Source organism: Crotalus tigris, unplaced genomic scaffold (assembly GCF_016545835.1).
Source record: "Crotalus tigris isolate CLP2741 ecotype Arizona unplaced genomic scaffold, ASM1654583v1 scf7180000018165.1400786, whole genome shotgun sequence".
NCBI lineage: Eukaryota > Metazoa > Chordata > Lepidosauria > Squamata > Viperidae > Crotalus > Crotalus tigris.
The window spans coordinates 790001-814763 of record NW_024096859.1 but is presented as its reverse complement, the minus strand read 5'-3'; the positions used below and the strand labels follow the sequence as shown (position 1 = coordinate 814763).

Genomic DNA, 24763 nt, shown 5'->3' with positions numbered 1-24763 from the left:
AGTTTTGCTCCATATAGTGTTAACCTTGTGAATTTTTAAGCTTCCTCCTCCCGCTATGTATTCAAGATGAGCAGCGATTAATATTTATATGTTACTTATATGTAAGGGTGTAAGTCTATATGTCAACTCTATAAGACATTAGCTATAGCCATTTTCCCTTCATTTTCGGTTGCCACAGACTTGGGAGAGGGGGATGAGTGTTTTAGCTTAGACATAACAATAAATTGTTCTGTGGGAACTAAGGTCATTGCTAGCAGGCTGTTACTTTCGTAGGCAGAAGTAACTTATTGGGAAATGTGATTGATGACATATTACTGGGGTGAGAAGTTTCACTTTATAACTTTGTAACCTTTGCAGGGGGGGTGTTTCAGTCTTGGGTTTACTTTTGAACGGGCCAATATTATGTAGCCAAATAAATATGTTCTTTAAGGAGACTTTTTTTGCCTTAGAGTTCTTTTTGCTGATCTCATCTATCAGAATCATGACACTATACATATGTTGTATATAGTATGTTTAATTGAGTGTTATGTATGTGTACACTTTTGAGAGCAGGCAACAGAATTTCATTTTTAGTGTACACCAGTATGCCCACAGTAAAAATGGCAATAAAAGTTGCCATTCTATCTATCTATCTATCTATCTATCTATCTATCTATCTATCTATCTATCTATCTAAAGGAGGAACAAAATGAAAGTGAATGACAAAACAAAATATTTTTAAAATTATTTTAAATATTTAAATTGAATTGTTAAATTGCCCTGCAGCAAATTGGCTCATTCTGATCTTGCTATTCTACCCCAATCTGACTGATGAAGCAGTGCAACTTGCTGAGAAGGTCTGTACATGAATTTCTGTATCTTGGAGCAGAAACAGTTTTGTACTGCCGATTTATCAGAACAATTCCTTGTAATTTTTATTCAGGGCAAAGAAATATAGTAAGGGGCTACCTATGTGTTCTTTGCGAGGCCTGTAGGAATAACTTAAATATGGGGAACTAAAATTACAAAATCTGCCCAATTCCAAAACCTTGCAAATTGATGAGATTGAGTCAGACTGATGAATGAAGTTATGTGAGATATACATTTGATTAATAAATACTTTAATAAATAAATGTGTCTTTTTCTCTGGGCTGAGCACACCTCCAAATGAGAATCTGAGCTATAATTTCCCTTTCTTTATATCTTTATTTTCTAAGAATGTTTATAGGTCTCCACACAGGGTGTTTTTTTAAACAAATAATGCTGCAGTCTTGTGTTTTGCTTTGCAATATCTAGCTCCATTTTTAATGTTGTGGTTGTTTTAATTAAATTTGAAACTGCAGAAATTTTTAACAAATCAAATAGAATCAGCACTTTCATTTTTAATGGCTTTAACTGGTAGATCCAGTTTTGAAGACAACCAGGACTCTGGCTTTTTGTGTTTGATAATTTATTTTTGTTGTGGGGTTATTTCTCTTTAAAAAAATAAAGTAAAATTCTGAATGTGATATGCTACTCAATTTTCTGCTTACATCTTTAAAGCGATGCTGGAAGGCAGAGCAGTGATCCAGTTCAAGTCCAAGAGATGGATAATAGTTAGACTGCAATCCCTAGTGTATTTCTTTCAGTACTTTATTGAAGTCTCTTAGGCACACAAGTTCATAAGATCAAGATGTGAAGGAATGCTAGTTGGCAGTCATGGACAAGGATAATTGCAAATATTGCCTCAAGTTGACATCAGCTTCTATTTAAAGTTGGTTGAAGCAGTTCAAGCTTCAGACTTTTTTCTAAGAAGCCAAAGTTGGATGTCTGTCTTTGGGATTCATAAACCCAATAAGCCATAATCCTTAAGGATTTGCATGTTTAATTCACAGTCTGAAAGACCAGCATTTTTGTTTGGTTTTCCTTTTAATGTTTCATTCATTTTTCTTCTAGGGAATTCAAAATTGCTAACAGTAAAGAAGTTAAAAATGCATACTTTGAACTATGCATACCCAGTTTTGCATTAGGTGGGCTCTTTGCCCAACCAAAGTTCTTAAAACAACCTTACATTAATAAATGATTGTTTAATCGAGACGTCCTATAAGCATTTAAGACCATAACATTCATTACACTATCATTGTGCCTCAGGTGGGACTAATACTCAGAGTCTCCCGGTTTCTAGCCTGATACCTTAATCATTTAGGACAAACTGATTCTTGATAAAAGATGTATAGACAGTCCTCATTTAGCGACTATAGTTGGAACCAGTTGTTAAGTGAAAAGATTGCTAAGTTAAACTGTGATTGTGTTGATCTTTCTCCAGCTTTCCTTTACTTTATAGACCTGCAAAGGTCATAAATGTGAAGAGGGCTGGCTAAGTTACATTTTCATCAATGTCATAACTGCAAACAGTCACTAAATGAGGCAGTCACTGAATGAGGACTATCTACAGTCCAAAGCAAATTGGGGTGCAGTGATCCTTGCTGTTTTTTTCTATGGGCTGAACTTCAGGACCTCTTCGTTGCTTGTTGCTCATTGAGAGAAAGAGATGAGGGGGTATATGTGGTCTTATAATATTTGAGCCTTTTTTCTAGAATTATAGAACTTCCCTCACTTCTTTATTATTGAATCTTTTTAATTTGTAAAAGAGAGACAATGTAGGTGTTAAACAATTGTGGAATGTATTACACCTAAACATATTATCTTGGGTCAGCCTTCCTTTGCCTCTTTCCTTTCCAAATGTAAGAATTAAAATATTATAATTTGCCTGTTAGTATGCTTTCTCTTTCTCTTGCTACATGAACATACACTGATGCTACGTAGAAGCATCATAGTAAGTGAGATTGAGATAGTTTGGTACAACTAGTAGCTGTCCTACCAGGTCGGCAGGACTCCCAAGGAATTTTTAGATGTGGCCATGTCATTTTCTTGGCAATATCATAGACGAGTGGTGCAAAGAGCTATGGAAAGATATATGCTCGACATTACAAGATAAGATAGAAAGACCTGCACATGGATTAGAGAACAAACAAATGTGTATACGATATCATCAAGAGAGTAAAAGGACTGAAATGGAAATGGGATGATCACATAGCAAGAAGAACTGATGGCAGGTGGGCCAAGGCAGTCATAGAATGGATCCCACTTAATAAAAATCACCCACAAAAGATACCTAAAACAGGATGGATTGATGACATCCACAAGTATTGCAGGCTCAATTGTCAGAAGAAAACCCAGGACCATATTGGTTGGAAACATGCGGAAGAGGCCTTCATCCTGCAGTGGATAGAAAATGGCTAAAATGATGATGATGATCATAGACATGTTTAGTTGTTGCTTTCCACTGTGATGTCTTTTGACCTTGTTAATAGTAAATTTACTCTGATGTAAGTTTCTAATGGACTGCTATCCATCCATGAAGTATTGTTGTGTGCTGGAAGATAATATGAAATTTCAGAAAACAGTGTAGAATACTATTTTGTCACCCTGGTGTGATGGGCTATAATTTGTGAGGCAGTAAATGTAGAACCCTTTAATGTGCTTCACAACACTTTTGCACACCAACATAGATGCTTCTTTGGAAAATGTTGCCAAACTGGGTCTCTCCAGATGCATTAGACCATTGCCTCAAATCCCTTGCGAGCTTGGCCAGCATATCCTGCGAGCACCAGAATAGGCAATGCTGATGTAGTGTCAAATAGTATACAGTATAGGGGTTTTTAAGTGCATTAACCTCCTAGATAACATGGGTAGCTGATCTAAATGATCCTCTGGGTATCTTTCCAATCCAGTAAAGTTGTGTTCAATCAGTTACTCAGAAATACATCTGAGTAACTCAGGGTCTGAAAGAGGACTGAGTAGGAAAGCAATTTATTTTTGTTTCTTGGACAATGGATCATCCATGGGAGAGAACTTAATTGAATTTTTAAGGATGGTTCTCCTCTCCCCCTCACTTCTTTCAGTAAGCAAAGTGTACAGTCCTATTACCAGAATCTTTCTCCCTTCTCAGCAGTTTTCTTAAATCTATTAGCTCGTTGGAACGACTAGAGATATTGTAGTCTCTCTCTTCCCACATCCCCCTCCCCTTTCCACCCATCTTCTTTGGAGCATTGATTTTGTTGTCTTATTTAAATACGGGTTCAGTATTCAGGCAGGTAAGTGCAACATAAATAAAATGGCATTCCAGCACAGCCAGAGAGTCTGATACTTTCTGGGAGTTGCAATAATTAACAACTGGCTAAGACAACACCATAAATACCTTCGGGGGTTTTATCACAACCAAAGACTATAAGCTGCCTTTGGAGCCGGTGGGCTTGAGGAAGGGCGGGGGGGGGGATGAGGGGAAGAGAATGGGGGTGGGTTATAAAATATCTGCCTGGCTGGGCATTGGGAGAATTTGCGGCACTAAGTTCGGAGAAGCAAGCAGTTGTGCTTGGAAGTAGTTGAGCGTTTCCTTGTGCAAAATCCATTCACACCACAGGCTGGAGAGGCATCCAGTGAGCTGATGCTGTTGGAAAGCGATGGGAGTGGGATTCCTATTCTTCTAAACATCTGGAAGCCTTGCATCCTTGCATTGTATGATTGAACGTGTGTGTCTGTATCCGTGAGTGAGAAACCGATCCTGAATGATTTCCTCATGGAAGGAAGCAGAAAGTACCCTGAATGGAAGAAAGAATTGAAGGTGGGTTTTTTTTTTTGCGTGGTGGGAAGATAGAAGGAAGGCTTTCTTTTGAGAGCAGCTAACGGGATCCTCGCTCGCCCTTTGCCACGATGTCAGTGATGATTTCGGCACATCAAAAAGTAACCACCACCTCCACCTTCTCTTCAGCAGCTTCTGCCTTCAGCAAACTGGTAGGTAATATCTCCTGAAGTACCTTGCATGCTTCCTTTTGGTTATTACAGGGCAACTAAAAAAACGAGCATAGAATAAAGAAAAAAAAGTCATGCTCATGCAGCTTTCTAAGACTGGGAATCTCTTGTATTGTTCCTGGGAGGGTATTTTCCTTGGATTGTGCCACAAAGCGCGTGGTGTGTGTTACACACAGGGGCAAAACTTTGATGAGGTTTGCCAATGTGGTGCAACTGCATTGATTTGAGACTACTATGATTGTAAGGAAGGCGGGGAGGGTTTTGCTCAAGGCAGGGGAATTTATTCAAAATTCAGTGGTGCCTTAACACACCGTGTTGGAGAGAGGGGTGTTGAGAATCCAGAGCTCTAGGTTCATCCTGGAATTAGGACACACATTAATGACTATTCTACAACAAAATATGCCCCCCCCCGCAGTTCCTTTCTTCCCACTCGTTTTTTGTACCCTCCCCATTGTGTTTCTTCTTGCCTAAGGCTTTAAAACAAAGAATCAGCTGCAAGTTTGCACACGATGTATGGAGATATACTAAGCAAATGCAGGAGGGAGAGTGGGACGGAGAGAGATGAATTAACCAATTCATTTAAACCAGCAGTAGCCACCACCTCTTTCCCGTCTTAAAGCTCTGGATCAGCATTTTGCTGATACGGAAGGCTGATAAGAAACGTTAGGGAGAAAATGTCATACCTATCCTTTCACCTGCACGTGCCTGCATTTGCACGCACGCACACACACAATACACACAGAGAGAGAGGCACGTGAAGGTTTTTCTTACCATTTCATATATGCACACATGTGCTTACACAAAGGGACATACGCTTGTGCATGCACCCCAATTCCCAGAGGCTAGTTGGCGTGGAATTGCTTCTTGCTTGCACAGCATTTCCGGGTGGGGTGTGGATGGCTCTCTTCACAGCCTCTGCTCTTTGCAAGCCCTCCGCCCACAATTTAGCTGATGGAGTCTGAAGTGAATTACTGTCCTTGCTTCCTTCCTAATAAATCACACACATCCCAATCCCTTTGGTGCCAAGCGGTGATACCCTGTCTTGTGTCTCGAAATGAAAATGAAATCTCTTAGAAAGAGCTTGGAAGACCGGCTGCTGTAGAGAAGGACCACCGTGCCCCTAGAAGGGGGGGGGGGAATTCCATTGCAGCCCCCACTGCAGTGGGTTGCCCTTTGGCCAAGCTTCACGTTTCATCCCCAATCCTACTCCTTAACCCTCAAGAGCCCGCATCTTTATTGATTGCACATCCACTTAATTAATATTGATTGCTCCTTTGGAGTCAGATTGAAGACATCCTCCCCCCTCCCCTTCCTCTTTCTCCTCCCCATTTCAGCATGGGATTCCCTATTCACTGGAGTTCAGCACAAAGGATCCTCTCTCCTAATACAAGGAGATCTTATTCCTTTGCCTACCTGCTGGTTCTAACAGGAAGCCAATTTTTCAAAAGACCTCTGCTGGCAGAGTAGTTCACAGCCATTAAATTTGAAATTAAATTGAGACAGGAGGCACAGACGGGGGGGGGGGGGGAATCCTGCTTGCTTCACTGCAGTACAGCCTTAAACGGTTTCAATTTCTCTCTGTGTTTTAGTAATATCCACCGCTGTCCAACGGAATACTTTAATATTCTTCCAAGTATTTCTTTTTTCTTATTAAAGGGAGGGGAGAAAATTCATTCATTCCCACCACATTTCTTTCCCCGCAACATTGTCTACTGATGCAAGGTTGAGGATTTCCAAATTTCCTTATTACCTGCAAGATTAATTACTTCCACCCACTCCAAAATATGGGGTTTAAACATTTGATAGTCATTGGATTGTAGCAGATTTTAATTCCATGAGAAATAGCAAAGGCAGCAGTCATCAAATTAATTTCTATCTAATATGCTCAGATGCTTCAGAATTTATGGTGGGAATTTGGGATTTCTGTCCCTCTCTCACTTTGGGAGGGGGTGCATAGAATTGATTGTGGACAGTTTCTAAATTAGGCCTCTGAGCCTCTGAGGACAGAGAAAATTAATTTAGCCCTAAACATTCATAGAACTCTCAAAAGACGCAGGCAGGGTAGTATGCATAGTACTTTAAAACCACAACCATATACAAGTAATCCTCAACATAGGACTGGGATTTCCATTGTAAGACAAAGCAGGTCTTAAATTGAATTGGAACCAATTTTACAACAATTATTATGGTGGTCATTAAGCGAATCACCATAGTTGCTAAGCAAATCACCATAGTTATTAGGCAAATCCAGCTTCCTAAGACAAGGGTTTTTGCTGGAAATCGGCAAAGAAGATTGAGAACAGCGATCACAGGATCCTCGTGCTGCTGATCGTATAAATGCAAACCAAATTGCAATCACAGGGCCGTGAGGCTGGTGCAGCAGTCGTAAATGTAAGTCTAGGTTGCAGGTCCCTTTATCCAAGGCTGGTGTAACTTTGAATTACCATTAAATGAATGGTTGTGGGTTGAGGACCGCCTACATACAGAATCACAAAGTTGGAATGTAGCTTAGATTTCATCTAATCCACCTTTACAGATTGGTGGGGGTGGGGAGAGGGGAGAGGGGATGGTTCCACATGAGTGGCAGGCATGCTTGCGTGCAGCTCGATTTGCACAAGCATCCCTGTTCCAAAGGGTTCAAGGCCCGATAGCGGGTTGCAGCCCGGGGGATTGGGGACCTCTGATCTAGTCCAACCCCTGCTCAGTGCAGGACCAATGGCAGCATCTCTGACAAATGATCTCTGATAGATGATCCTCCAGATTCTGATTAATGACTTCCAGCAAGGAAGAACTCCCCATTTCATGTGGAGGTATGTTCCACTGACCAACAGTTCACATAATCAAGAGGTTTTTCATTATGGTTATAATCCTGCCCTCTGGAATGATAAGATCATAGAATTGGAATAGACCTGGGAGTCTATCTGTATTTCTCTGACTACAATTCAGATCCTTTATTTGACTGTTATCTGTCTCAATAAAAGAGCTTATCTGTTGAAAGGAGGGGTCCTTGGTGCTCTCTGAACTTGGTGGTTTTCTTGCAGGCATTTCATTGCCCAAACTAGATAACATCACCCTAGTACTAACACTGATGATGTTGCCTTTTTGGGATTAATGAAACATCTGCAAGAAAACAAGTAAGCTCAAGAACACCCAAAGACCCCCACATTGTTATCTGCCTTCAGTCATCTCTTACTCAAATTCTTTAATCATTCTTCATAGGTTTTATTGTCCTATTGTCCTGTATTTAGACCAGTGTTTCTCAACCTTGACAATTTTAAGGCATGTGGACTTCAACTCCCAGAATTCCACAGCCAGCAATGCTGGCTGTGGAATTCTGGGAGTTGAAATCCACATGCCTTAAAATTGTCAAGGTTGAGAAACACTGATTTAGACCTTTTTGAAGTTTGTCTCAATTTATTAGTCCGTTGTTTTGAACTGTCAGGCCCCAGAATGAATCCCACATGCCCCATGGGGTATGGTAAGAGTTGTATGGCACAATGATGTTCCATTCGTAAGACTCTGATCTGTCTTTTTAGCAGCTGCATTATGTGGTTGCTGTCAGGCCCAAAACCAAGAATAACATAATTTTTCCAAGCTGAATTCTTTATCATTTCACACGTATAGACAAAATCTGATTGTACATTTGTGACTATTAGAGAGGATTGTCTTCACCCTCTTTCTCTCACACAGATTTAATTTTATGAATTTTTTGTTGTGATTGTTAATTGAATCATCATGGTCATTAAGCAAATTGCGTGGTCATTAAGCGAATCTGGCTACTTCCTTGACTTTGCTTGATGGACGCCCCCTCGGAAGGTTGCAACATTTGCTGCAGTCGTCATAAGTCCATATTGGTTGCCAACTATGACGATTTTGATCATGTGACTGCAGAGACCCTGAAACAGTCGTAAATGTGAGAATCAGTCTTAAATCACATTTTTCAGCATCTTTGTAATTTCAAATGGTTGTTAAATGAATGGCCATAAGTCAAGGACTCCAAACACTTGCCCAGGAGGTCCGTGTCCTGATGCCAGAATTTCAGCGTGCAAATGCATTATTTTTTTTTATAAATATGGCAACCGCATGCCCTTTCTGCTCGGTCTCTTTTTTTTAATAAGCTATAGAATTCCAGTACTGTGTTCCAATTATTTCTTATTTTATTTATTTAAACAATTGATAAGGCTGCCGAGCTCAGCAGTGATTCTGGGCAGTGTAAAAAGCCAACTACACTGTATCATTTTGCCAAAGCAATAATACCTCAGCCAACCAATCAACTGATGGAGCTTGTTGATGTCCTGGCCCAAGTTCTTGGGAGAACAGCCAGATTTTAAATGCCTATAGGCTAAGAAGGAGCCAACCTTGGAAGGTGTCATTCAACAGGTGCTGAGAAGGCACGATTCCTGGGACCAGTAACAAGGCATTGCTAGGATCCTCTTCTGTTGCTGGTTCCCTTGGATGTTGCGTGCAGAAATGCCGCCATAGAGTTCCCCCCCCCCTCTTTCTCCTCTTCCTCTGCTCTTTCTCTGCTTCATACATAATCAAAGACTGCTCTTAGGATCTGTCACTCACCTCCCCTGCTCCCCCTCATCATCTTCTAGTGAACCCAGCGTCTTGTTAGACCACATGAGCACTCCAGCAGATTGTGAGAAATACCAAACCTGTCCCATTTGTCCCCCCCCTTCCACTTTTCAAGCTGCGGCACCGCCAGTCTCTTCTAGCACTTTTTTTGAGGATCTGGCAATGGCCATTAGGGTAATTTTTCTATTGGGGGGGGACAATGGGAGGACATTCTTTCACTTATGCTTGGGAGACACATCTCTGAGCTTTCCCACAGTCAGGAAATGTATAGACCAGAGGCCCAGTCTGAGATCTTCGGTGCGAAGCCCCATATGCAGGTTGCAAATCCACTCAGCATTCAATAGGCAACCATTTATCCGTCTTGGGTAGGGGGTTGGACTAGAAGACCTCCATGGTCCCTTCCGGATTCTATGACTCCAATAGAGATGCCCCATCTTCCCAGATTTGGTGGAATGAGCAGAAACAATCATCACATCACCTTACAAAATTCCTCTTAGGTAAGAATGGTGCTTTCAATAATCATTAATATTTTGTGTGTTCTGTCACTCAGTAGAAATGCCTCAAGCTAACCTACAGTGGTCCCATAGTTTTTTTAAAAAAATAAATAAAAGGAGTGTAATAGTTTTGCACAGAGAAATAGCTTGAAAAATGGTCAGATCTTAGGGAAACTGATAGTTTGAAAGAGAGTGCACATTTTGCTTGACTGCTGGGGGGGGGGGAACAAACAAACCACCGACTAATGGGTGTTAGATGAACACACTATGAGGGAATTGAGTGGGTGCCAATGCAAAAAAGGTCCTTTTGCTGGAATTCAACATCTAAACCTTAGAAAGTGAGAGACACCAGATAAAATTCTAAAATAATAGTCTCAATTCACAGAGCAAGTTCATTGTAACAGATTGTGCCTGTCAGAGAAATCGATGGAAAGCTGGAAGAAAATAAATTAGGTGCACAGATGGAAGGAGAACAGAATTCCAGATATGCTTGAGGTCATCAGTTCTGGAGGTAAAAAAAAGTATCCGCGTTTTGTTTATTTATGAAAATATATGTCATGGCAAATATTTGTTTATATTTAAGAGTTGTGTTTTTTTCTTTAGTGATTCCATCTGCAATTATTAGTGGAATTAGTAATTAGTAACAATTACTTGGGTGCTGCCTAAGCTTGGTTGCTTTGCAGACATTTTATTACCCAACTAGATATTATCATCAGTTCTAGAAAGGAGTGAGGTTTGCTCCCCATTGCTTATTTTATTCACTTTAATTATCCATTATCATTTTATTTATTACATTTGTGTTTTCTCCTAGGAGCTAATATTGACATACTGGTGCTCCTTCCACAATAAAATCATCATCCTCATAGCCTTTAGATTAGAACATAAGTCAAATTGTGGTGATGATTTATTTATTTATATCTTGCCTTTAATATTTTTATAAATAACTCATGGTGTGGAACATACCTAATACTCCTTCCTCCTCCTATTTTGCCCACAACAACTCTGTAGAGATAGGTTGGATTGAGGGAAAGGGACTGGCCCAAAGTCATCCAGCCAGCTTTGATGCCTGGCATGGGACTAGAACTCACCATCTCCTGGTTTCTAGCCTGGTTGCCTTAACCACTAGACCAGGGGTCCTCAACCTTGGCAACTTTAAGACACGTGGACTTCTGGCTGAGGAATTCTGAGAGTTGAAGTTCACAAGTCTTAAAGTTGCCAAGGATGAGGACCCCTGCACTAGAACAGTGGTTCTCAACCTTTTTAATGCCGCAACCCCCAACCAGTCGTAAGTCGAGGACTACCCAATTGGTTGTAAGTCAAGGACTACCCAACCGGTCGTAAGTCAAGGACTTTCCCTGCCCGGGAGCGCCGTGCATGCATGGTGCCGCCCCTGCGCCGGCCGAGGCGTAGCTGGCAAGCGGCAGAGACGGCGCAGGCCGACCACTAGCTGGGCCACCAGCTGGCCCAGCGCAAGGGAGTTAAGGCACCCGCCGGGCCCCACGCGCACCAGCAACCCTCCCTGCACCTGCCTGCCTCCCACCTCCCACCGCTGGCCCTCTTTTACTTACATTTTTAGTAGTTGCTCAGCAGGGAGGGGTGGAAACTTCCAGACAGCTCACCTTTGCTGCAGACAACTTGCAGCACTGTTTGCAGACTGGGACTTTTGGCGGGCTCAGCAGGGCAGAGACAGCCTGGACAATTCCTATTGGCTTTTGAAAGCCAATAGAATTAGACTCTATTCAAGAGAGTCTATTCTATTGGCTTTCAAAAGCCAATAGAATAAAAGGGAGTAGTACAGCTAAAGAAAAGGGGGAAAAAATGGCGGACTGCGTTGTTTGGCGACCCTCATGAAATGATCGTTCGACCCCAAATGGGGTCGCGACCCACAGGTTGAGAACCGCTGCACTAGAGTCTAGACCAGGGGTAGGCAATCTTGGCTCTTTTATGACTCGTGGACTTCAATTCCCAGAGTCATAAAAGAGCCAAGGTTGCGTACCCCTGCACTAGACCATACTGGCTGATAATGATTTTGTGATCCCCAATGTAGCTGAGAAGAATTCAAATAGGAGTCCTCCATGCCAAGCAACCTTAATCCCAAGACTAGGTAATACTTTCAAAACTCAGCTTGTAATGAAGCGTTAATCAGTTTACCACAATTGCTCCTTTCCTAAATAGGAGTGTAAAAAGATAAAATAAACCATAAAGTTACCCAGCATAATTGTATGGAACAGATTTTTCAACCTTGACGACTCTTAAAATGTGTGGACTTCAACTTTAAGAATTCTTTGGATCTTTTGGGAGTTGAAGTCCACACATCTAGAGGTTGAAACACAATTGTTTAGAAGAATGCTGAGGATTTTTTTTTAAGTCTCATTAGCCATGTTGGCTAGTTTGATAGGTGTGGAATCCAAAATTTTAAAGGGTCATATTTCCACTTCAGTTTCAGAAAATTCAAACAACTTCTTTTATATGCATTCTCAGGAAGGTAAGGGTCTCCTTTATTACAAGTTCAGAAGTAATTGAAAAAATATCTACAGAAAATGACCCTAGCAGAGTTTTTTAAGATAGAAGTGGATAGGGCTTGTAAAATGGGTATAGCTGAATTATTGAAGGACTTTGAAAGGACAGTTCACTTAACCCTCAGTATGAGAATTCCTGGAACTGGTTAGGCTAGCAAGGAAGCCATTCATTTTTACAAAAAAATTGAAAGTGTCCTTTTTGTGATGCAGATAAATTGAGGATCAATTCCTCCCTTGGAAACTAGCCATACAGCTTTGCCTCCTTCTTAATAGTTTTGCCCAAATACTAACAATATAAAACTCCCTCTGGAAAGCAACAGGAAAAGCAGTGGACTTCAATAGCAAAATAAGAATGGAGCCTGGCCAGTGATGGCCTACATGACAAATGAAGGGAGCTCAATCTAAACCAGACATGTCAAACTTGCGACGTCATGTGACGTCACCCAACGTATCGGAGCTTTTTCGCCATTGCCGACAATTGGGTCGGCGTGGTTTCCCGATGATGCGTCTGGCCCATGGGCTGGCAGTTTGACACCCCTAATCTAAGCAAAAGGCAGCACGCTATGGAAAATCTAATCACTCTTTGTGTTGTTTTTCTTATCATGTGGGGAGGGAGATAGGTAGGTAGGTAGGTAGGTAGGTAGGTAGGTAGGTAGATAGATAGATAGATAGATAGATAGATAGATAGATAGATAGATAGATAGATAGATAGATAGATGGCTGTATAAAAAGACAGATAGCCATAGATAGATGATAGATAGATAGATAGATAGATAGATAGATAGATAGATAGATAGATAGATAGATGTATAAAAAGACAGATAGCCATAGATAGATAGATAGATAGATAGATAGATAGATAGATAGATGTATAAAAAGACAGATAGCCATAGATAGATGATAGATAGATAGATAGATAGATAGATAGATAGATAGATAGATAGATAGATGTATAAAAAGACAGATAGCCATAGATAGATAGATAGATAGATAGATAGATAGATAGATAGATAGATAGATAGATAGATAGATAGATGTATAAAAAGACAGATAGCCATAGATAGATGATAGATAGATAGATAGATAGATAGATAGATAGATAGATAGATAGATAGATAGATATGAGAGAGAGAGAGAGAGATGTGTGAGAAAAAGAGAAGGGCCATCAAAGCAAAAATGAGCAGATGCAAAATTCATTTCAATATACTAGCAATTTTTAAGAAAAGAAAGTGGAAAAAATACGTGTAGTGTTTGATTTATGCCCACAACTGGAACCAGAATTTCCATACACTCCATAAGCAAGGCAGTTGTTAAGTAAGTCATGCCCGATTTTACAACCTTTTTTGCCATGATTATTTAAGCAAATCACTTGTAAGTTGTTAAGTGAATCATATAACTGTAAGGAAATGTGACTTCTCCTATTGACTTTGCTTGTTGGAAGTTGTCTGGGAAGGTTGCAAATGATAATCACATGACCCCAAGACTTTGCAACCATTGTAAATACATGCCTGGTTGCCAAGCACCCAATTTTGATTATGTCAGAATTGTTGCAAAAGTTGTAATTTCGAGGACCGATTATAAGTTACTTTTTTCAGTGCCATTCAACAGACGCTAAATGAATGGTTGTAAGCCAAGGACCTATCTGTACATATCTTGTATATCCTTGCAAAATTTCACTTGGCAGTATTACATTTCACTAAAATTAATGAATAGGGATACTTTAATAATCATTTGATAACAGCTCTAATTAATTCTGTGGTGATGGGATCCCCATCCCTTATCTCCTTCTTATTGCTATTATCTAGTAACGAGGAACAGTTGGAACGTATGTCTAATTAGTAATTGGTGGTATTAAATAGAAAATATGTGGTACTAAATAGGATTTTAAACCATTATCTTTATGGGAATAAATTACAATATTTTATGTTATTACATTAGGTACATGATGGAGTATGCAATTATTTAAACTTTTTAACACAATAAATTATAATCATTTTATAGCCATTGTTACTTCCTGCACTGTTGAGAGATTTTTGTGTAGCCATTATATATTTACTGATCTGAGAAGATGATGATTACGCATTTAATTTTCTTATCTAGTATTTCTGTTTGTCAACCATGCAGAATGGATCTAAAATGAGTTAGTTGTTATCACAAGGGAATTTTACGGATTTTCTTGATGAAAAGCTCAGCAAAGAAATATGATTATTTATTAAATTTATACGCTGCCCATCCCTTACAGGGTAGAGCGGAGGAATTTGTGCAATTCCTATCAGACAAAATCGCTCGGATTCGGACAGACCTAGACTCCGATTGGGCAGGGCCTTCTGAGATGACTGGGGCAGGTTTTAGCTCAGTTTTATGGGATGAATTTGAGTCTGTGACCGCTGAGGATGTTGACAGAGCGGTGGGAGCAATGAGCGCCTCCATTTGTTTATTGGACCCGTGTCCTTCCTGGTGGGTCTCGGCTGCCAAGGAGGTGACACGAGGCTGGCTCCAGGTGTTGATCAACGCTTCATTGAGGGAGGGGTCTTTCCCGCAATCCTTGAAGGAGGCGGTTGTGAGGCCCCTTCTCAAGAAGCCTACCCTGGACCCGGCTGACTTAAATAACTTCCGTCCAGTCTCCAATCTCCCCTTTGTGGGGAAGGTTGTAGAGAGAGCGGTGGCGCTCCAGCTCCGACGATCTCTGGATGAAGCGGATTATCTAGACCCTTTTCAATCTGGCTTCAGCACACAAACCGCTTTGGTCACGCTGATGGATGATCTCTGGCGGGCCCGAGACAGGGGTTATTCCTCTGTCTTGGTGCTACTTGACCTCTCAGCGGCTTTTGATACCATCGATCATGTTATCCTTTTGCGACGACTTGAAGGGGTGGGAGTGGGAGGCACCGTTTTACGGTTGTTCTCCTCCTACCTCTCTGGCCGGTCGCAATCGGTATTGGTGGGAGGGCAGAGGTCAACCCCGAGGCCTCTTGAATGCGGTGTGCCGCAGGGGTCGGTCCTCTCCCCCCTCCTATTTAACATTTATATGAAGCCGCTGGGTGAGATCATCAGACAGCACGGGGTGAGGTTTCATCAGTATGCTGATGATACCCAGTTATATATCTCCTCCCCGAGCTCTCTCAGTGAAGCGGCCGATGTGATGGGCCGTTGCCTCGAAGCCGTGAGGGTCTGGATGGGGGTTAACAGACTCAGGCTCAATCCTGACAAGACCGAGTGGCTTTGGATGTTGCCTCCCAAGGACCATGTCGACTGTCCAGTGTTGACTCTTGCGGGGGAAAATATACCCCCTTCGGAGCGGGTTCGCAACTTGGGTGTCCTCCTTGATCCACAGCTGAATTTGGAACATCATTTGACGGCTGTGGCTGGGAGGACCTTTGCACAAGTTCGTCTGTTGCACCAGTTGCGACCCTACCTGGACTCGGAGGCTCTCCTTACAGTCACTCATGCCCTTGTCACCTCACGTCTGGACTACTGCAACGCGCTCTACATGGGGCTACCCTTGAAAAGTATTCGGAGACTACAGTTGGTCCAGAATGCAGCCACACGAGTGATAGTGGGTGCTCCTCGATACACCCACATTACACCTATCCTCCGTGAGCTGCACTGGTTGCCTATTGGTCTCCGGGTCCAATTCAAGGTGTTGGCTATTACCTTTAAAGCCCTATATGGCTCAGGGCCAGGCTATTTGCGAGACCGCCTACTACCTCATAGTTCCCTTTGTCCGGTTAGATCCCACAGGCTGGGCCTCCTTCAGGTCCCATCGGCCAAGCAGTGCCATTTGGCGGGGCCGCGGAGGAGGGCTTTCTCTGTGATGGCGCCCACGTCTTGGAACCAGCTCCCCCCGGAGATTAGGACTGCTCCCACCCTGTTGGTTTTCCGTAAGCTGCTTAAGACGTGGCTTTTCTGGCAGGCTTGGGGTTTATAAAATCTGACCCCTGGATGACTGTTCTTGTACTGTTTGTTTTGTTATGTTTTATGTGTTTTTATTGTTAGCCGCCCAGAGTCCTCCGGGAGTGGGGCGGCTTATAAATTTAAAAAATAAATAAATAAATAAATCCCATGGTTCGAGGTGACTTTGAATACAAATAATCCTGTACATACACACACATACACACACACAACTTTCACTTGTATTCATTACTTCTATTGAACACCTATCCCACTTCTTTTCAGTTTTCAAAGATATAGGCAAATACTTCTAATGGTGAAGATTTTGGGATCTGTTTTTTTTTTTTCAACTAATGTAAAATTTGGTCGCAAAATAATGACATTTATTGGATGTTGAGAATTGGTTACAGATCTCTTGTTGATAGTTGGAAACAACAGTTTCCACTCTTTATAAAAAATTAGAAAATGATAACTCAAGGGCAGATTGTACTGTTACCGTAAATGCCGGCGTACAAGGCGACCCGGTGTATAAGATGACCCCCATCTTTATAGCCGGGCCGCATTCCTAGAACGTCGTCTTATATGCCGGAAACTACCAGTATTTCCGGCGTATAAGACGACTCGGCATATAAGACGACCCCCATCTTTGGCGCCGATTTCAGCGCTTGCGGAAGTCGCCTTATACGCCGGCATTTAAAGTAGTTAAAATGTAGCACACTGCTGGACAGGAAGAGAAAATGATGACAGTATTGACTAGGAAAAATAGATTTGTGTGAGGTCTAGACTCTAGAGCTATCAGACAAAGTCTTCTGGAAAATGAGTTTATCCCACTAGTGTCCTTTGAAGCAAAATGCAGATAGTTAGGGGCGATTAATCTACTGAGTACTCAAGTTAGAAAGCTGGATTTTTAAAAAAAAAATATTGTGAAAGTATATATACCATAAAATAATGACCTTTAATTTTTTTTCTAAATCACACATTCCAAAATACGGCTTTATATAGAAAACACAAGTGATCATTTAAAAAATACATGACTTTCTTTTTTCATACATCTTCATTGAAATATCCATATATTCTTTTTAATATTTACTTCTAGCCTATTTCACATTATAGTACTATTTTTTAAAGAACTGACCTCCAAGCTTAATGTAATATTCTGAAAAGCATGAACAAGTCTTTAATGTATTTTAAAAGAAAGATAGACAGATTGACTGGTTGATTGAAAAGATATAAGTAGATAGAAAAAGTTCAAGAGCATTATAAGAGCTTCATATAAGTCCAAGAGTTGGGGCTTTTTTTTTTTTTGTGATATTCTGGATTCTGATAGTGGTCACCAGTAAATAATTCCAAAAAACAACCCCTTAAACCAAAAATAGGAGCTGAGTCCTTTAATTGGATTGAAGCAAATATTTGTATAGGGTTGTGTATTCAGTTCCTAAGAGTTACTTCAGAGTGCAAACATAGCATCTATCTGAAGCTCTTTTAAAGCAGGAACATCTTTTCCCAAACTTATATAACAACTAAGGAGGTAACCCACATGCCTTCAAAAAAGACAGAGTGAATCTAAACATTTAGAGACAGGTATTGTATGAATATCTCTACGTGCTCCAAAATAACTTGTGAAATAAACTATGACCTATTCCTGCAACGTTCAATAATGTAGCCTAATAAAAGAGCAGAATTAGTTCATCTTGTCATATTTGCTCTATGATTCGCCTGGAAGGGCTGACATCTGTCTCGTAAGTCTGAAAATACGTATTTCCTACTGTCACTTATCTGGTTCATCCATTAAGCCAGGGGTAGTCAACCTTGGCTCTTTTATGACTCGTGGACTTCAACTCCCAGAATTCCTGAGCCAGCCTGGCTCAGCTTGGAAACCTCTCCCTTTTCCCTCAGCATGGCTGGCTCAGGAATTCTGGGAGTTGAAGTCCACGAGTCATAAAAGAGCCAAGATTGTTAAGCCCAGCCCTTCCTAAGTTTCTTTCTCTGACTCTTAAGCCACTGGGGTTCCTCCTGTCTACTCTGATTATTTCCTAGGCAACGTCTCTTCTCCTCCTGTCTCTCATCCACACATTCCATTTCAGATAGTCCTCAACTTATGTCGTTTTACTATTTATTAGTTTATCAAAATATAAAAAAAGAAGTACAAGAAAAAAATTAAAATAAGGGAAAAATAAGGGAGGAAAAGGGGGGAAACTAAAAAGTGTAGGTAGAAGGGAAAAATAAAAAGAAAAGCATTGACTTCCAACACCTTTTGGTGCAGTATAATAAGATAATAACATGAAACTTCAGCTTTTCACTTTTATATAATAGTATATACTAGCCATTTCTATAACAACAAATCTATCTAATCAGCAAAATCCAAAATCAAAGTTTCATTTTTTCCATCTCAAGCACAAAGTCCAAAAGTGGTTTCCGGATAGAAACAAAATTAATAGTGTTTTTTTTTCTTTGATCAAAGCAGTCAATTTAGCCATTTCTACTAACTCCATCAAGTTTTGCAGCCATTCATCCATGGTGGGAATCAAAATGTCTTTCCATTTTTGTGCATAAAGTAATTTTGTTACCTTCCACATAGATCAGGGTTAGGCAACCTTGGCTCTTTTATGACTCGTGAATTTCAACTCCCAGAATTCCTGAGCCAGCATGGCTCAGCTTGGAAATCTCTCCCTTTCCCCTCAGCATGGCTGGCTCAGGAATTCTGGGAGTTGAAGTCCACCAGTCATAAAATTTATTTATTTATTTATTTATTTATTTTTATATGCCGCCCAATCTCAAAGGACTCAGGGCGGTGTACAAAATTAAAACAATCATCAACAATAAAACAATAAAATAATACAATCATACAGCATGTCCAATCATATCCCCCCCCCCCGAGCCAAGATTGCCTACCCCTGGCATAGATAGTCTTCAATTTATAATTGGGAGCATCCAAATCTGGCTTCTCCCATTGACCTGGCTTATCAGAAACCAACAGGAAGGCCACGAATGGAGATCATATGAGCACAGGACACTCCAACTGATATAAATAATGCTGGTTGCTAAGTGTCCAAGTTTTGATCATATGATTGTGGGAATGCTGCAATGACCATAAAAGCGAGGACAATGTAAAACACTGTTGTCAGTGCCATTGTAATTTTGAACAGTTGCTAAATGAATGGTTTTAAGTTGAGGACTATCTGCACAGATAGGGGATTGATTATTGTCCAGGCATTTCTGGCTATAGCAAATTGTTAATTAGGCTGATTATTTTAGGGTGTTTCTGAATCTGTTTTGCCCTGCTTTATAATTTCATTGCAGTTATAATAAGCCTATATATCTCATGGACATGGCACATGCATATTTTTTTATTTTGTTTAAATGAGAGATTAATCTAATAACTATTCGATGATGACTTAAATCCTCCTCTACAAACACCTATGTAATGCGTTCTTCTTTCATATACTGCGTTTTTCCAAGTTGTGAACAATTTTCCCTTCGTTTTTTAACAAGACACCTGCAGATTCTGAGCATTACTGCTTTCTACGCATCAGTGAAGTCCATATTTGTGGATCACACCATTTTGTTGTGGAAGAAATATTTGGCCAATTACTTTTATTCTTGAAACTCAGGCTTGCCAGATACGCAGTGAGTAATGAACCAATTCGAAGGAACAAGCATATTTTGTTCCTGCTGTAACCGGTGAAAGATGATTTAGCTTTGTCTTATATAATCCCCACTGTGTAGAAATCTGTCAAGTGTGATGCACTTCAACCAATTTTTCAAGAATAAATTCTCAAAATGTATGGCCATGTCATTCTTCATTTAGATGTTCCATTTCATATTCTATTACAAATAAAATATATGCCAAAACATGTAACCAAACATGCTTTTTGTTAATCAAATCTTAAATTTCTGCTCTTTGAAGAAAAAGCTGGGGTTGTATTAGCAATTATTATTTGTTATGTATAGGTAGTCCTTAACAACCATTCATTTAGTGGTCGTTCAAAGTTACAACAGCACTAGAAACTTACACTTACAGCTATTGCAGGATCCCCATGGCCATATGATCAGAATTCGGATGTTTGCAACTGGCATATATTTACATTCATGCAACATCTCAGGGTCATGTGATCACCATTTGTGACCTCTCCAGCTGGCTTCCAACAAACAAAGCCAGATTCACTTAACAATCACATAGTTTATTTAGCAACTGCAGTGATTCACTTGATCAGCAAAAAGGTCATAAAATTGGGCGTGACTCATTTAACAACCATCTTGCTTAGCAACCGAACTACATGTATTTATTCCATTAATATCTCTCTTTTCCCCGGGAATTCAGACCAGCCCATAAGGTGACCTAAAGTAATCGGCAACTCCAAACTTCAAATTGTATTACCATATTAATGGCTTAATATGGATTACCAAGTTAATTGCATTTCGTTACCGCCCAGCCATATCTACAGAAAGAATAGGACTTCTAGGTGGCCTTTACAAATATCTCTGGATTGATATAAATTGGAGAAAAAAACACAATTTATACAAAATAATGCAAGAATAAGCACACAAAGTTGGGATAAACAAAAGGAAAGAATTAGCCAGTTTTATGTCTTTTGCCTAGCTATTAAATGTTTATTTTCATGAATAGGAAAGTACAAAGAAATTCGCTCAGCAGAGAGCTAATTGTGCAGTTCAGAGCATCTGCTGGGCTGTATTTATAAATTGTTGATGAAGTAGGACTCAGAAACTGAAATTAAATATTGTAGGGTTAAATGATTGTAGAATTTCAATGTTGTACTGCATATTTAACAATAGGAATCCTGATTGAAGGAGAATATTGTATCAAATACTATAGCTTGAGAAAACTGGTAGAAAGTGTTTATCATTGATTATATATTATCCTAGTCCTGATCACTATATCATTCTGTAAAAATTGTTGGACATGTAATAGGATAGATATTTCTTTCATATCTGATGACAATGCTCTAAAGCTAAACAACTCTGGAAAATGATTGTCTAAGGTGAAAAAAATCTTAATAGCTGAATTTCCTTTTTCAGTCTATGCTATTCTTACTAAGTTTTACAAAATTATATATTCCCACAAAATTAAACTGGTTTTCTATATGTTAATTGCTATAAGGAACAGTTGCTAGAATTGGGTATGTCTAGTTTAACGAAGAGAAGGACAAGGGGGGATATGATAGCAGTCTTCCAATATCTCAGGGGCTGCTATAAAGAAGAGGGAATTAAGCTATTTTCCAAAGCACCTGAAGGCAGGACAAGAAGCAACGGGTGGAAACTAATCAAGGAGAGAAGCAACCTAGAACTAAGGAGAAACTTCCTGACAGTGAGAACAATTAATCAGTGGAACAACCTGCCTCCAGAAGCAGTAAATGCTCCAACACTGGAAGTTTTTAAGAAGAGACTGGACAGCCACTTGTCCGAAATGGTGTAGGGTTTCCTGCCCGAGCAGGGGGTTGGACTAGATGACCTCCAAGGTCCCTTCCAACTTTAATACTACTATTATTATTATAAGGATATTTTATACAAAGATACATATCAGAGCTGCACGAAGTAGGAGAACCATTTGGCTTGAAAATAAACCTGAAAAAGAGCCAGATTATGTTTAATAAATTCACCAAAGAAAGATTTTTTAAAAAAATTTCTGGAGAAAAACTAGACATAGTAGACCACTACATATACTTTGGCCAACAGATCTCAATAGTAGGTGATACAATAAAGGAATATTTTTTAAAAAGAGTTTTTATTGTTTTTTCCATACAAGTGAATAGTACTTGTTCAACAAACATGTTATCTGAGTTTATCATTCACTAATACAGGTTTAAGTCCTAATCCCTTATTCTTTTCTCCAGCCATTTATAAAATAAGTCCCAAGTCTGATAGTATTCTGTTACTTCTTTTTCTTTCAACCTCAGAGTAAGTCTGTCCATTTCCGCATAATCTAGTATTTTTTTAATTATTTCTTCTTCTGGTAGTATTTTTTCTTTTTTCCAATATTGTGCGAATATGATTCTTGCCGCTGTTATCACATGTAAAATCAAATATATACTTTGTTTATCAATTTTTTCTGGCATTATACCTAATAAAAAAAAGTTCAGGTTTAAAATCTACATATTTTTTCAACATCTTTTCTAGCCAACTATGTATTTTTGTTCAACATCACTTTGTTTTAATACATGTCCACCATACATGAAAATAAGTATCTGATTTGTGTTTACATTTTCAACATCTATCTGACATATTTTTAAACATTTTTGCTAATCTTGCTAATGGCAAGTGCCATCTATGAAATATTTTATATAGGTTTTCTTTGTAAGAGATTGACATTGTCAATTTATAATTTCTTTCCCACAGATTTTGCCATTTCTCTAAATCTATATTATGTCCAAAATTCTTTGTCCATGTTATCATTGTTTGTTTTACTTGTTCATTTTCCATTTTTAAATTCAATAAAAAGTTATACATTTTCTTAATTAATTTCTCATCAGAGGTTAATAATATCTGATCAAACAAGGTCTGCTCTTTATAAAATCCGTACAATTTAACATTTTTATTGTATCTCGCTTGCATTTGTAAATATGCTCACCATGATAAATAAGTACCCTGATTTTCCATCTCTTGTTTAGATTTTAAATTCCCTTCAGAATTTAAAATAACTTTATATATCCATATTTTCTCAAAACTGACTAAATTTGGATGTACAAATGCTTCCATTGTTGAAAGCCATCCCGGAATTTTCAAGTATATTTTACATTTTATTTTTTCCCATGTTAGTAATAATGCATTTCTAATAGAGTGGTTTTGAAAATATTTATGAATTTTATTTTTCCCATACCATAAGAAAGCATGCCAACCAATCATCTCCGTCCAAATACAACAACCTTTTTTTTAACCATTTATTTACCATTTACCTTGTATTTTTTTACCGTTTATATGGGTGTGTGTAAATGTTCAGAATGAATCATCCACTCAGTAATCTTTAAAACGCAGACATTATTCCATAATGTGATTTATTATTATAATAGTGGCTTAGCAAGTTCAGTGAGAAGTGGTGGTGGTTTGTTTGTTTTGCATTTTTTAATTTCTTCAAGTAAACAATGGCCTACTTTTTAAAATTTTTTTGAACTGGAACCAAAGAAATGGCTGGCATAGTTCAACACAGTGGTGGGAGAATCTATCTTACTTTATCTACTTGTTCCCAAAGTCTCTTTCAGTCTGTACGCATTTAGAGAAGACTTCACAGTCTTTTACCACCATCTGATTTCCCAAGAATTCTTAATGTAGTGTTTTTGCAAAGGAAATTGGAACAAAATCCCAGAAGTCAGCATTTTTTAACTGCTTCTGATTGAGTTGCTTGAAGTAGGGGATTTCTCTTCCATGTTTCTGCTGTGCTGTGCATAATAAAGCAAAGGACTCTATACTCTGGGAAACAGAAGCTGTCTTAGTATTCATTCATTCGCTCAAAATGATATGAAAGCATAATGCACACATTTATGAGGAGTCATTTTGCTTATTGTCACTTGTATTAGAGATTGCTGGCCTCTCCTCTATAAGCATGTCATCTACAAACAATAACTGAGAAAAAGTAGTATTACTACCAACCAACATGCTAAATTAAAAATACTTATCATTCCAATTATTTTACAGAAAAATGGAAGGCAAGAACTGGGAGCTTTATATCCATAAAAATTCAAGAAAAAATAGTTGTTCTAAAGGGTCTGTAAAATCTATGAGATGAGAAAGAAGCACAATTCCTGAAAAGCATAATTGTCCTTTATAAGACAAGCATTTGTGGATTTTGCATGAAGATTATTGCTTTATCAGAAGAAGTCTGAAGAAACAACTCTAATCACTCTCATAGTGTAATGTGTTACCTGTCCTAGAATATAAGTAGATGAAGCATTTTGAACACCTACCCATACCTTATATAAATGGTAAAAGAAAACAGCATTTTATTCCTTTGGCTTTAGAGTTCAATTATAATTATATAGGCTTTGGGAAGATGAAATCTGAGGTAAATTGAATTAATAGACACATCTCAGTTCCCCAACCCTTATTCTCAAGTACTGTTTTGAGGTCTGTTCATAGCCTTTTTACCAGTGCTCAGTAATGTTCATTTCCATCCTTGCTTTTTCTCAAATGTATTATTATATATATTAGATTTGCACATAACCCCCTTCTTGAAATGGGTTTTTGAAGGACCACATCTCCATAATTACACCTGCTTATCCCATCAGTTCTGCAAGCTGCAAGTAAGGGAACTATACTTAGTGAGCTCAAAGAGGCAGACCTTCATGGCAACCACTTTCTGGAACATTCTTTGAAGGGAGGCCATCTCCATCCCTGTTTGTTTTCTGGAATGCTTGGCTAAGTCATCTTCCCTGGAACAGCCAGGGAATCAGTAAGATCTTGAGATGGGTTCCCTTGCCAATTTAATCTCTTGTGTGCCTT

At 39.3% G+C, this 24763-nt stretch overlaps 1 protein-coding gene across 3 annotated transcripts in view; it reads left to right on the top strand.

The window, feature by feature from the left end:
- The window catches only part of DPP6 (dipeptidyl peptidase like 6), a 570597-nt gene that overhangs the window by 141395 nt on the left and 404439 nt on the right, over positions 1 to 24763 (top strand). Inside the window, exon 1 of one of the 3 annotated variants that reach the window (XM_039348635.1) lies at positions 4391 to 4812. The exons of the other annotated variants lie outside the window; for them this stretch is intronic. Coding sequence (XP_039204569.1) covers positions 4732 to 4812 — 81 coding nt within the window. The 5' untranslated portion in view covers positions 4391 to 4731. Of the gene's footprint in view, positions 1 to 4390; positions 4813 to 24763 lie in introns of those variants that run through there. 3 annotated transcript variants of the gene reach the window in all.